This window comes from Octopus bimaculoides, chromosome 10 (assembly GCF_046866305.1).
Source record: "Octopus bimaculoides isolate indiv1 chromosome 10, ASM4686630v1, whole genome shotgun sequence".
Lineage (NCBI taxonomy): Eukaryota > Metazoa > Mollusca > Cephalopoda > Octopoda > Octopodidae > Octopus > Octopus bimaculoides.
The window spans coordinates 89750199-89762285 of NC_142937.1; the positions used below are offsets into that span (position 1 = coordinate 89750199).

At 34.2% G+C, this 12087-nt stretch overlaps 1 protein-coding gene across 1 annotated transcript in view; it reads left to right on the plus strand.

Annotated features, from left to right (window-relative positions):
* LOC128248841 (uncharacterized) overlaps positions 1 to 12087 on the plus strand; it is a 353886-nt gene that overhangs the window by 160918 nt on the left and 180881 nt on the right. Inside the window, exons 85-92 of the mRNA XM_089358260.1 lie at positions 539 to 775; positions 1278 to 1511; positions 3192 to 3362; positions 5563 to 5802; positions 7572 to 7805; positions 8611 to 8781; positions 10253 to 10492; positions 10960 to 11193. Of these exons, the coding sequence (XP_089214386.1) occupies positions 539 to 775; positions 1278 to 1511; positions 3192 to 3362; positions 5563 to 5802; positions 7572 to 7805; positions 8611 to 8781; positions 10253 to 10492; positions 10960 to 11193 (1761 nt within the window). The remainder of the gene's footprint in view (positions 1 to 538; positions 776 to 1277; positions 1512 to 3191; positions 3363 to 5562; positions 5803 to 7571; positions 7806 to 8610; positions 8782 to 10252; positions 10493 to 10959; positions 11194 to 12087) is intronic.

Consider the following 12087-nt stretch of genomic DNA (forward strand, 5'->3'; position numbering starts at 1 on the left):
TTGATGATGATACAAATGCTCTTTTAGTTTTCTAGGGCAAAGCATTACAAATTCACTAAAGTGATGGGTTTTGCCATCACTAGTTGTATTTAGTTACATCCTTTTACATTCTGGGTTCAAATCCCACCTGGATGTATTTCACCTTTCTTACTTCTGGAGTTGATAAAATAAGTATTATTCAAGTACAGAATTTCAACTGTTTTTGTGTATCCTCACTGCAAAATTTGTAGCTTGTGTTTAAGTTAGAAATATTTGATATTGTTAAGTTCAACAATAATTATAATTGTTCTTGTTATTAAAGTGACGGATTGACAGATTTATTAGAATATCAAAGAATTTTGTGGTATTTGTTCTAGCTCTTTAATTTCTGACCTCATATCCTGCTGATGTAAGCTTTGCCTTTCCTGGACCAAGAAAATAAAATACCAATCAAGTATACTGGGCAATCTAAATTACCAATTCTGACCTCAGATTTTTTTGTGGGAAATTATCATTATGGTTCTTATTTATATTTGTCTAAATTTTCCTTTAATTCTAGATACTCAGATGTATTTTGTGAAAGTAAGTGGTGCAATTCTACATGTATCTGGGAAAATATTGTGGAACAAAAACGTAACAGCAGAAGACTGTGCAAATGAATGTTTATCTGACGAAACTTGTTTCTCATTTGAAATAAGCAGAGGAAGTGGAAAATGTTACATATCAATGAAAAGTGCAGCTTCTTCCAACAAATTAAAACCAACCAATAAAAGAGATTACTATCAACGAATAAGACGTAATTATTCTTTGTATTTTCTTATGCGAATTAATTTTCAGCATTCTCTGATACCTGATTCCATTTGTACTTCATATTATATAGACAACCATTTTTGTCCAAACACTGACAGGTTTATCTATAGAAGAGACATAAACATTCCAGAAATAAGCAATATTAAGAACTATAAAAACTGTTAGGGCAATTTCATGCCAATGAATTCTAAGTTGTTATTTTGTAGATCAATTATTTGTTTACAATAAATTGTCCATTTAAAATAAATTATGCACAGTGCAGAGTGGTTGGTGTTAGGAAGGTCATCCAGCTGTAAAATCCATGCCAAAACAGACACAATAGCCTAGGGCAGTTTTTCTACCTGGCCAGTTCCTGTAAACTGTCCTCCCATGTATGGAAGATGGACACTATATGATGATGATGATGATGATGATGATGCTATATATTTGATATGTTTGCATGAATATAAAATGTCTTTCTCATTTTCTTTTGTTTCTTTTTTATCTAGCTGAAGATGAACTTTTTATAATAAAAAGAACTTCCATACCAGGGCAGGATACATTTGGAACGCTGAAAAATGTGAGCTTAAAGGAGTGTCATCAAGCCTGTCATCAAACTCCAGGATGTAACTCTTATGAGTACAATGAAAGAGCTCAGATCTGTGATCGAAGTAATGCAACTCACTTGACTCATGACCTTCAACCCAGCAAATGGAGCTGGGATACTTACATTGTTAACCCAAGTCAGTAGAATGTTTTCATTTTATTTTTTGTGTGTACATGTGTTTATGTTTATTTAAATATAGGTTCATGCATATGTGCAATATACAGGGTGAGTGAATAAACTGTCATCTAAATTACGCAAAAATGAAAATAGCACTGACATCTCATTTTAACAGATATATTTATCAAAATTACATAAAAATATCTTGAAATACTAAAGTGTAAATTTAGTCAATAAAATTGCCATTGGCTTCAACCACAGCCCCCAGACAACTTCAGAATCTCCTGCAAGTCTTCTGGACAGTCTCCTTGTTTAAGTTGGTCAATGCTGCCATAATCCTTGCCTTCAGTTCGTCTTTGGAGTTACAAGGAGTTTTGTTGGTCTCTCACTCAAATGCGCCCCACACATAATAATCAAGGGGGTTGCACTCTTGGGAGTTAGGTGGCCAGATGTTAGGGGTGATGTGGTCGCAGAAATTGTCTGACAGCCATGACTGGGTTCCCCTGTTTGTGTAACATGGTGCAGAGTCCTGTTGCCAGACATAGGGTCTTTCAGCACCCACCCTCTTGAACCAGGGGAGCACTACCTTCTCTAGGCATTTGATGTAGGCTTCTGTGTTGAGTCTGAGGCTGTGTGGGAGGATTAATGGCGGCACAACATCACCATTACTAGTAATCACTCAAAACACCATGATGTTGACTGGATGTTTGAGTTTTATCCCTCTCAGTACTTGTTTTGAGGACGCAGCAAACAAACAGCTGTTCAGCGTGTTCACCATCTAATCCTGGCAAAAAGTTTTCTCACCTGAGAAGAACCAAAGCCTGTTCTGTTCGAGGGGATGCTTGAGTTTGTTCAAAAGCTTTATAGTGCGGTCAACTGCAGTGACAGCACACTGTTGGGTATGCAGTCCAGCATCATGGTCGGTGCAGTTTTGTCAGAGTCCTTCACCCATGACCGTTTTGGAGAAAAATGGAAGGAATAAATAGTGTTCAGTGGGAGGTAGGGGTGCTACTATTAATAGTCCTAAGAATCTTGAGCTGGTGAAGTGAAACATGATGCTAAATATAGGCCAAGGCTGGAATAAATTTTTATGTAGATTTATTATTGATTCTAAAAATTTATTGTTCCACTCATTGCAAAGAGTATATTATTAATGCTGAGTTCTATCATGTTTGATTTATTTCTTTGGTTCTTTGTTTCTCAATTATTATAATAATTATGTATAGTGTTATGTGTTTATTTAAATTGTTTCAATGTATTTTTCCTTATGTGAAGCCATCTCAGTGCTTTTTCCTGCCTCATGTTTATTAGATTAAATTTTGAAGTGAAAATTTGGTATACTTCCTCAATGCACAGGTTTCATCTCTTTCCAGCTATTCTATAAGGTTTTGCTCTACTAATAATATCCCAGCTTATCAAATAGATTTTGTTACAATTTTTCAGCAACCAATTTAGCTTACTTAGACTAGTATCTATTCTTTTTGTCCCTATATCTAAAAGAATTTACATAAACTGACAAGGCAAGTTAAGTTTAGTCCTCAGCAACTGAGTAAGAGTCACTGATGAGGATTAATTAAATCCAAAATCATTGATGATCTGTCTGTATCTCACTTGTTGTAGGGAGTATATCTTCTCTCTGTTCTCACCCTCTTCCTAACATACAAGTACTCTTGATACCAATTTCTATTATCAATTCCAGTTAAAGCAAATATTAACTGTGGACTTCCAAAGGAAGTTGTTGGTGCAGTGAAGTTCTACAAAACCACCACCTATAAATCTGAAGTGACCTATACTTGTCCAAAGGGAGAGCAACTAAAGTCAACATGTGAAAAGAACAATAAATGGTCTCCAATGGTAGAAACCTGTAAAGGTAATGTAAATAGCTTTCTCTTGTCTCTGTCTATGTAATTTTGTTTTATTTTTAAGTGTCTTTGTCAGAGGAAGGCTGATTGCATGACAATTTTCATGGTGTTTATGACTGGTGGTAGAGAGAAAGGGAGTTATTTTCAGACTGCAGACCTCTCCAAATGTTTGCTGCTGAGTGAACTCTAATAATGCTACCCAAAAGCCAGGTGATGTTTTTAAATCAGATGATGGATTAAGTCAACCAAGAGCTGGAAGTGTAGAAACTTGTTCTCTCCAGCAGCCCTCTACATTGTTTGTATCCACCAAATTTTATCCATAAGGCAAAATTGCAAAGCATTCTCTAATTAGAATACAAGATATTTTTATACATGGGGATAATCATCTTTTGCCACTTAAACACACACACTATTTATTTGATCTTCACTGTAGGTTTTTACTTATTATTTTTAGTGTATTTGTATGTCAAAGGGGTTTTTCATCACATATTCTGAGACCTCTTCAGTGACTCTGTCCCATGTGTCTCCTCTTATCCTGTCAATTCTATTTTGTTTTTCTATGGTATGTATCTCTATCTGTGCATGTGTTTCTGTCTATGTGTTTGTGTGTGTGTGCGTGTTAGTATGTATGTATGTGTCTCAGAGTTTAGTATGTGTGTTCCGTGCACATGTATATGGGTTTGTATGTTACACTGTTTATACTGGTCTTTATTTCATCTCTTTCTTATACTGTCTTAAGTATGTGTATGTGTGTCTTGTGTGCATATAATGGGTTTGTATATTATACTGTTAGTACCCGTGTCATCTACTTATTTTCCTCATTCTGTCTTTAGTCACCAGGTTGCACAGTGTGGTGGAATGGAAGTATTATAATTCCACTAACATTTTCTGTTGTGCCTCAGTCTATCTTCTATTACATGTCTAGCCTCCATAATCTGTCTGAGTGTCATGTTTGTTCTATGCGTTAATAAGATTCTATCATTTAAGCTGTCAACCAAGCTTCCATGTTCTTACTGAGCATGCTGGTAGAGCACTGACAAATTTGTCTCCTGCTTGAGCTCATGCAAGTGTTTACCTATCCACTCACCTATACTACATGCTGTCTCTCCAATGTACATCATTGACCTATTTCAGAACCAGAATGAGGAAAATCAATGAACTGACTTAGACTGAGAATCAAACCCAGATCATTGACTCACACCACTCAGTTCTATATTTATACTAAAAGACCAACAAGGGAAAAGAGTCACTTCTTGAATGGAAAACAAATAATAAGGTGGCTACTTGTTGAATGAAGATATTCTGATTAATAAAATGTTCACTCTCGTTGAATGTTAAAATTAACCTCCTTCTGTTCATAAAGTTCAAAAGCGACAACCTTGCAAAAATAATCATCATCTTACTAAAAGTATAATTTTGATGAATTAAAATCTCTTAGTTTGTTACATTAAATTGTGAGTGCCCATATATGTATACTAATTTATATTTATTCACTACAAATGTTAAAAGTGAAATTATTTTTGTTTACACTCTCTGAGTGGTTGGTGTTAGGAAGGGCATCCAGCTGTAGAAACTCTGCCAAATTTAGATTGGAGCCTGGTGTTGCCATCCGGTTTCACCAGTCCTCAGTCAAATCGTCCAACCCATGCTAGCATGGAAAGCGGACGTTAAACGATGATGATGATGATGATGATGATGAGCAAAAGATTGGGAAATGAATAAAGTCATGGGTGTCAATGTGACAAGTCATACTTAGTTTCATCCTTTTAGATGTACTTCACCTTTCATATTCTGAGGTTGGTAAAACAAGCTCTATTCAAGTACTGCAATTGATTTATCTTCCTATATCCTTGTTGCAGAACGTGTGACCTCGTGTTTATGTTAGAAACTGTTATCAATGATATTGATAACATCAACATTATTTATAATTATTTTTGTTGGTAAAGGTGGTGTATTGACAGAATCATTTGAGCATCAGACAAAAAATATGTTGTGGTATTTTTTCTGGCTCTGCATTCAAATCCTGCTGATATTAACTTTGCCATTCCTGAGCCAATAAAATAAAATAAAATTTTTAAAAACCAGTCAAGTGTAGGGAGCCATTTTAATTGTCCAGTTCTGACCTCAGATATTTTACCTACTTTCTATATTAGAAATTTATGTTGTTATTGATATATTTCATTGGTCTAAATTTTATTTTAACTCAAGATCCTCAGATCCATTTTGTGAAAGTAAATGGTGCAGCTCTGGGTGTATCTGGAAAAATATTGTGGTATAAGAAAAATGTAACAGCAGAAGCCTGTGGAGAAAAATGCATGTCTGACGAAACTTGTTTATCATTTGAAATAATAAAAGAAAGTGGGAAATGTTACATATCAGAGGAAAGTGCAGCTACCTCTACAAATATGAAAACAGACAATAGCAGAGATTACTACCAACGAGTAAAACGTAATTATTTTTTGTGTTTTATTATTGGATTTACTTTTCAGCATTCACTGATATTTTATTCCATTTATATTTCATAGTATATACACAATGACTTCTGTAAAGACGGACATAAATATTTTCCTGAAAAAGAAAATTTATATCAAGAATTGTAAATACTGTTAGGACATTCTTATACAGAATTTGTTTAACTTCAACACTCTTATGCATGCTTTTAATCATATTTATATGTAAAAACATAATGTTTTTCTTAAACCCGAGTGGTGGTGATGGTGGTGGTGGAGCTGGTGGTGGCAGTAGTGGTAGTGGTAGTAGTAGTAGTAGTAGTAGTAGTAGTAGTAGTGACAGTAGCAACAGCTTTTTCTTCATTTTTCCATGTTGGCATAGCTTAGACAGTGCTGTTACAGCACACTATCACACCACTATTGCTCTCCTACATAATCCAACATACAAAAGAACAGTAAAAGTAATGCGGATCTATGTAGCCATGTAAATCTTACGTTTTATCATGGCTGTTATAGCAAGATACCCTTCAAAACCCCAAATGTCAGATGAAGAGTACATTTTCCCATGAAACTAGAATTATAGAAATTGTCTGCTGGAACTAACAATTCTTCTCTACCTAAAATAAGTTCCTCTTCAGAATAGCTCCAGAATATCAAGATCTAAACAGCCAGCAAATTCACTCATATTTATTTCAAGATTTTATCCTTTTCTGTTGAAATCCTTCCTTCTTGAAATCTTAAACTAGATTTAGTGATCTCACTATTAGAATACTCATGAATGTGAGAATATAATTGCTATCATGATGAATCTTTCTGACTCAAAAAGAAAGGTCAGCCATTTCTCTGTATATCTACAACAAAAGTCAATTGGGATAAAGTTGTAGACTTCACTGCATTGCTTATCTTGGACACCCTCAAGAAGTTTAGTTATATTCATAGATCAAATTTATACAGAGAAAATAGCCTGGCAATTTCAATAATATAAATTGCCATGCCATGAATAGATTTAGGAAGTAATTTGCATGAATTTTCTAGTTGTGATTTAAATATAACAATTACTATCATCTAACTACATTTCAATTTGATACCTGTTAAACAGAAATTATTTTTGTTTAATGAAAATTCAATAAAATCTAATCATATGTAAGTGAAATTATGCTAAATACAACTAAATTGAAGACCTTTTTCCCCTGGCCAGATCGGCAATTCTGAAAACTTTTGGGTGCAAATTTTACATAAGTAGAAGCTTTTTTTAACAATTTTTATCCTGAAAATCACCTGCATAAATTACTTAGGTGTGCAACTTACATGGGTTTTTACGATAATATTTTTAAAAAAAGAATATTTTTAAAGTGCAAAAATATTTTAATTTCGTTATTTTTTATTTTCAATAGAAGTAACAAGTAATAACAAATAGAATAACTTGTAATAAAATTTTTAGTTTTAATAAAAGCTAATATTTTCTAAATCTAAATATTTTATTTGAAATTTTATCCTTAGCTGCAATATTTTAAGAAAAAATTTTCTTGTTCTGTACTTTACCAGACGTAATAACTTGTCCTGAATTTTTGCAAGTGTAATAACTTGTCCTGTACTTTTCCAAGTGTAATAACTTGTCCTGTACTTTTCCAGGTCGATAATCTAAGAATATTATTTCTCTTGCTCGCATTTTTCCATGTAATTTAACATGGTACATGTGATGTGTGTTTGTGATTGGATGGTTGGTTGAATATAACATATGTTTCTTGTTTTTTACTTCTTTTCTAGCCGATGTTAAGCCTGTGATGCTGAAAAGAATTAGCTTACCAGAAGAGGATACTTTAAAACAGTTTGAGAATATGGATTTAAATGAGTGTAATAAGGCTTGTTATCAATCTCGAAGATGTAATTCTTACCAGTACAATCAGGAAGATAAAACATGTCGGCTCAATAAAGTGACTCAGTTGACTGAGAAACTTAAACCCAACAATGGAAATCAGGATGCTTACTTCCTTGCTCCAGGTCAGTAGAGTATTTCCATCTTATTGTGTGCATTTATACATACAAACATACATATATATTTTTTAAGTGCAAGTGTATGTGGTTATATATGTATGTTTAACCCACAGGCAATGTCATTCATATATAATAATAATAAAAAAGTGTAATTTTCTATGAGAAATAACTCAACTTTTAGGTCAACAACTCTCCCACTCTATATATATCACCATCAAACTATCTTTCTCTCTATATTTACCTTACTCTTTGACACCCATTCTCTTGTGTATGTATTAACTCTTACACATAACTTACATTTTGTTTAAAACCTCTTCTAATGCTTACTTCCATTTTATCGCAGCTATCCTGTACAAAGTCCTTTCTGATTGGGTAACAATTATCAAAATTCCACCTATTCCTTTCTAATTTCTCTTTGCTATTTGCTCTCTGTCTACTTCCCTTTCAACATACTTATAAAATGCCTTACCATCTATAAACTTCAGGCATTTGATCTCCACAGTATCTTCTACATTTGCTCTCTGATCCTATATCATTACCTTTATTACTATGAAGAATGCTAGTAATCAAACAGTTATATTGAAGTAGACTAGATGATGATAACCTATGTTTAGCTCCTAAACTCAACAGTAGCAGTCGTACATTTAAGTATACATGCAGGTTATATCATGTGTGTGTGTACATGTGTGCAAAATGTCTTCAATTTGTTTCAGTCAACATCTTTTATTTTGAATTTGTCATTATCTCCTCATTCTCAATTTCCTCCTGTTGTGTACTCAAAATTGATATAAATTCTTCTTTTCACTTTCAGCTTTTAAAAATATTAACTGTGGACCACCAAAAAGAGTTGCTAATGCCTTAAAATCCTTCAAAACCACCACCTATAATTCTGAAGTGATCTACACTTGCCCAGGGGGAAATGAATTGAAGGCAACATGTAAAGAGGACAATCAATGGGTTCCGAAAGTGTCTTCTTGTAAAGGTAATATAAATAGACTCTCTCTTTTTTTACTCTCTGCCTAGGTAATTTTGTTTTATTTTTAGGGATTGACCAAGGAGACAAGTCCCAATTGCCAGACCTTTCAACCTTTTTCATCACACAACCTTTTTTGCTATAGGGTTAGGGTTTAATGAACTTGAATGATAGCTAGATCTGTCCCACACACAATAGCAGCAGCTTGACGTAAATCTTACAAATCAATAATGCCTGGACACTGAAGAAGTACATGTAAAATTAATTTGTTCCACTGTGAATATCTTAAACAGCACTGTCTGATAGCACTTCTATGACTAGATTTTAATTTTGGTTTCATAGAACCGTTTAATAGCACTACCAAGGATTTTATAAAGTTGCCCATAGTATTCCAAGACCAGAAAAATCTTTGAAAAAAAATTGCCACCTCATTCATATCATAGCCCAGAGAATCCCTGATAATATCGGTGCTCTTTCCCCCTCAATTAATTTTCTATAGATTGTGTAATGCTCACCAATTACATTGCCCACGTCAAGTGTGATCCAGTATAACAGTAAATGTTGAACATAATATTGATTTCAAATTTCAGTAATTTTGGGGGAGGGGATAAGTTGATTACATTGACCCCAGTGCTCAACTGGTACTTACTTTGTCAACTCTGAAATGATGAAAGGTGAAGTTGAATGTAATAGCATTTGAACTCAGAACATAAATTCAGAAGAAATGCTGCTAAGCATTTTCCCCATTATGAATCAATCAGCTCACTGTCTTATTGTTGAACATAATATTGCAAGCTAAGTGATCAGATACAGTTTATCCTCTGGTATAATACTTTGCCTATTTCAACACCACCACCTGGCTCTTCAGGTGGTCATTGTGATGATGGTGTTGGACAATACTTGGTGCAATGTTATTTGATTTATTGCAATAGCAAACACTCACATTGACCCACAGTTGCTCAGGCTTGGCATGGACCACATTAATCTCAGAATTATAGAAGGGAGGGTGGTCTGAAAAAAATGTCATGATATTGCTATTTCTGACATGGCTAACTTAATAGAAAATAAAAATACCACCTTATTGTAATCAGTTATTTGTTAAGGGATTAGCCAAAGAGGAGAGCCCCTATTGTCAGACTTTTCAACTTCTTTTGCTATAGCTAGCAGATAGAGGAAAAGGAACTTCTCTGCTTAGTTAAAGGAGAGAATAGGGCAATCGTCATGACAAACTTGAATGATAGCCAAATCTGTACTGCACACAGTATCTGATGCATGATATAAATCTATAACTCCTAATTTCAAATTCATCTCATGTCAACTTTGCCTTTCCAGAGCCAATGAAATACAATGCCAGTCAAATGTAGAGGCCAATTTAATTGACCACTTCTGACCTCATATTTTTGTCCTGCTTTCTATGTTAGAAATTATTATTGTTGTTGCTGTTGTTTTTATGCTTACCTAAATTTTAATTTAATTACAGTTGCTCAGTACCATTTTATGCAAGTAAAAGATGCGATTCTGGAGGTATCTGGGAAAATATTGTGGAAACAGGAAAAGGTAACAGCAGACATGTGTGCAGAAAAATGTCTGTCTGACATTACTTGTTTATCATTTGAAATAACTGAAGAAAATGGAAAATGTTACTTATCAAAAGAAAGTGCAGCTATCTCTAAGAAAATAAATACAGCCAAAAGCAGAGATTACTACCAACGAATAAACCGTAATTACTCTCTGTATATTATTATTGAATTCTCTTTTCCTCTTTTTCTGAAAAGTTTTATTCCATTTGTATTTCATAATATAGATAACCATTTCTGTAAAGACCTTGACATTTATAAGGAGAGACAAAGACATAGTCCTGAAAAACAAAGCAGTATTAACTCATAAAGCGCTGGGATTTGCACTTACATAACATGGACTGCTGAGCACATTTTATGAAAATGAGACTACCATGCACACACAAAAAGCAAAAAATAGTCAAAATATCTTCTTAGTGTATAATGGTGGTAACTTTTACATCATCTGAAAAGTCATTAGTCGAACTATTAGTCCTCTTGCATTCTGGGCATTTGAGTAACATATAATATATTGTACATTTAAAACAAATTATGCACCAGATGCTATATAAATTTTAAATATGTGTGTGTGAGTATAAGATATATTTCTTGTTTCCTTTCTCTTTTCCAGTCAACGATGAGTTTGTTGCATTTAAAAAAACTTTCATACCAGGACATGACGCATTTCCACAGCTGACAAACATGAGCTTAATGCAGTGTTATCAAGCCTGTCATAAAACCCTAAGATGTAACTCCTTTGAGTATAATGAAAGATCTAAGCTCTGTAATCGAAGTAATGTGACTCAATTGACTCACAACCTTATACCCAACAAAGAGGGTTGGGATATTTACCTCATTAACACAGGTCAGTAGAGCATTTAATTTTTCGTGTGTGCACAAGCATGTATGTTTGTGTTCATTTGTATTTACATATATGTGCATCTATAATACATACACACACACACTTACGCATATATGCACATCAGTTCTAGGGATCCTGTAGCTTCATCAACAGCTTGTTAGCACCTATCATACATATGGCTTGTATAGAACAATCAAAAGACAATAAATAAATCGACCTATAAAATTTATTAATCAACATATCAGATTCACTTCATCATGTATAAAAATTAATGAAGTAATTGTAGTGGTGCGTGTGGCCGCCATTGGCCGCCATCTTGGGAAGTGCCATTGCGCATGTGCAAGGGATTAGCCGTCAGTGGAAGTACCCGAGCACGCATGCGCAATGCAACAGGTGTAGAGAAAGCAATAGCGTTCTCTCTCTTATCCATCCAGCAGCTGTGGAGACAGGAGGTTCTTTCAGGCTGTCCCAACTCGACCCCGACATGTGGTCGAAGCTTCTTTGGTATTCTAGTGGCATGCCTGTTCACCCAGGAACGAAACGGCTCTACACCAACCTAGAATAAATTATTGATCTGCTGTTACCGTTATCCCTCGTGTTGTTGTATTTCTGGATTTTAATGATTAATATAAGAACTGGGGAGAGATGGCCGAGCCATCATATCTCATCCAATTCTTATATAATTTTGATGATAAATACTGCACAACACGAGATTCAATTACCGTTTACATTGCACCATATGTGATAAATAAACACAAGAATAATCTCTTTCTATTAAGACTTCAAGAAGAACAACCTCCATTGTTTTCTCTCTTACTTCGCCTAATTTAGGCTTTTTGGACACATTTTCTTCACTTTTCACACTTATAAGTCATTTCATTAGGAACATATCAAGAG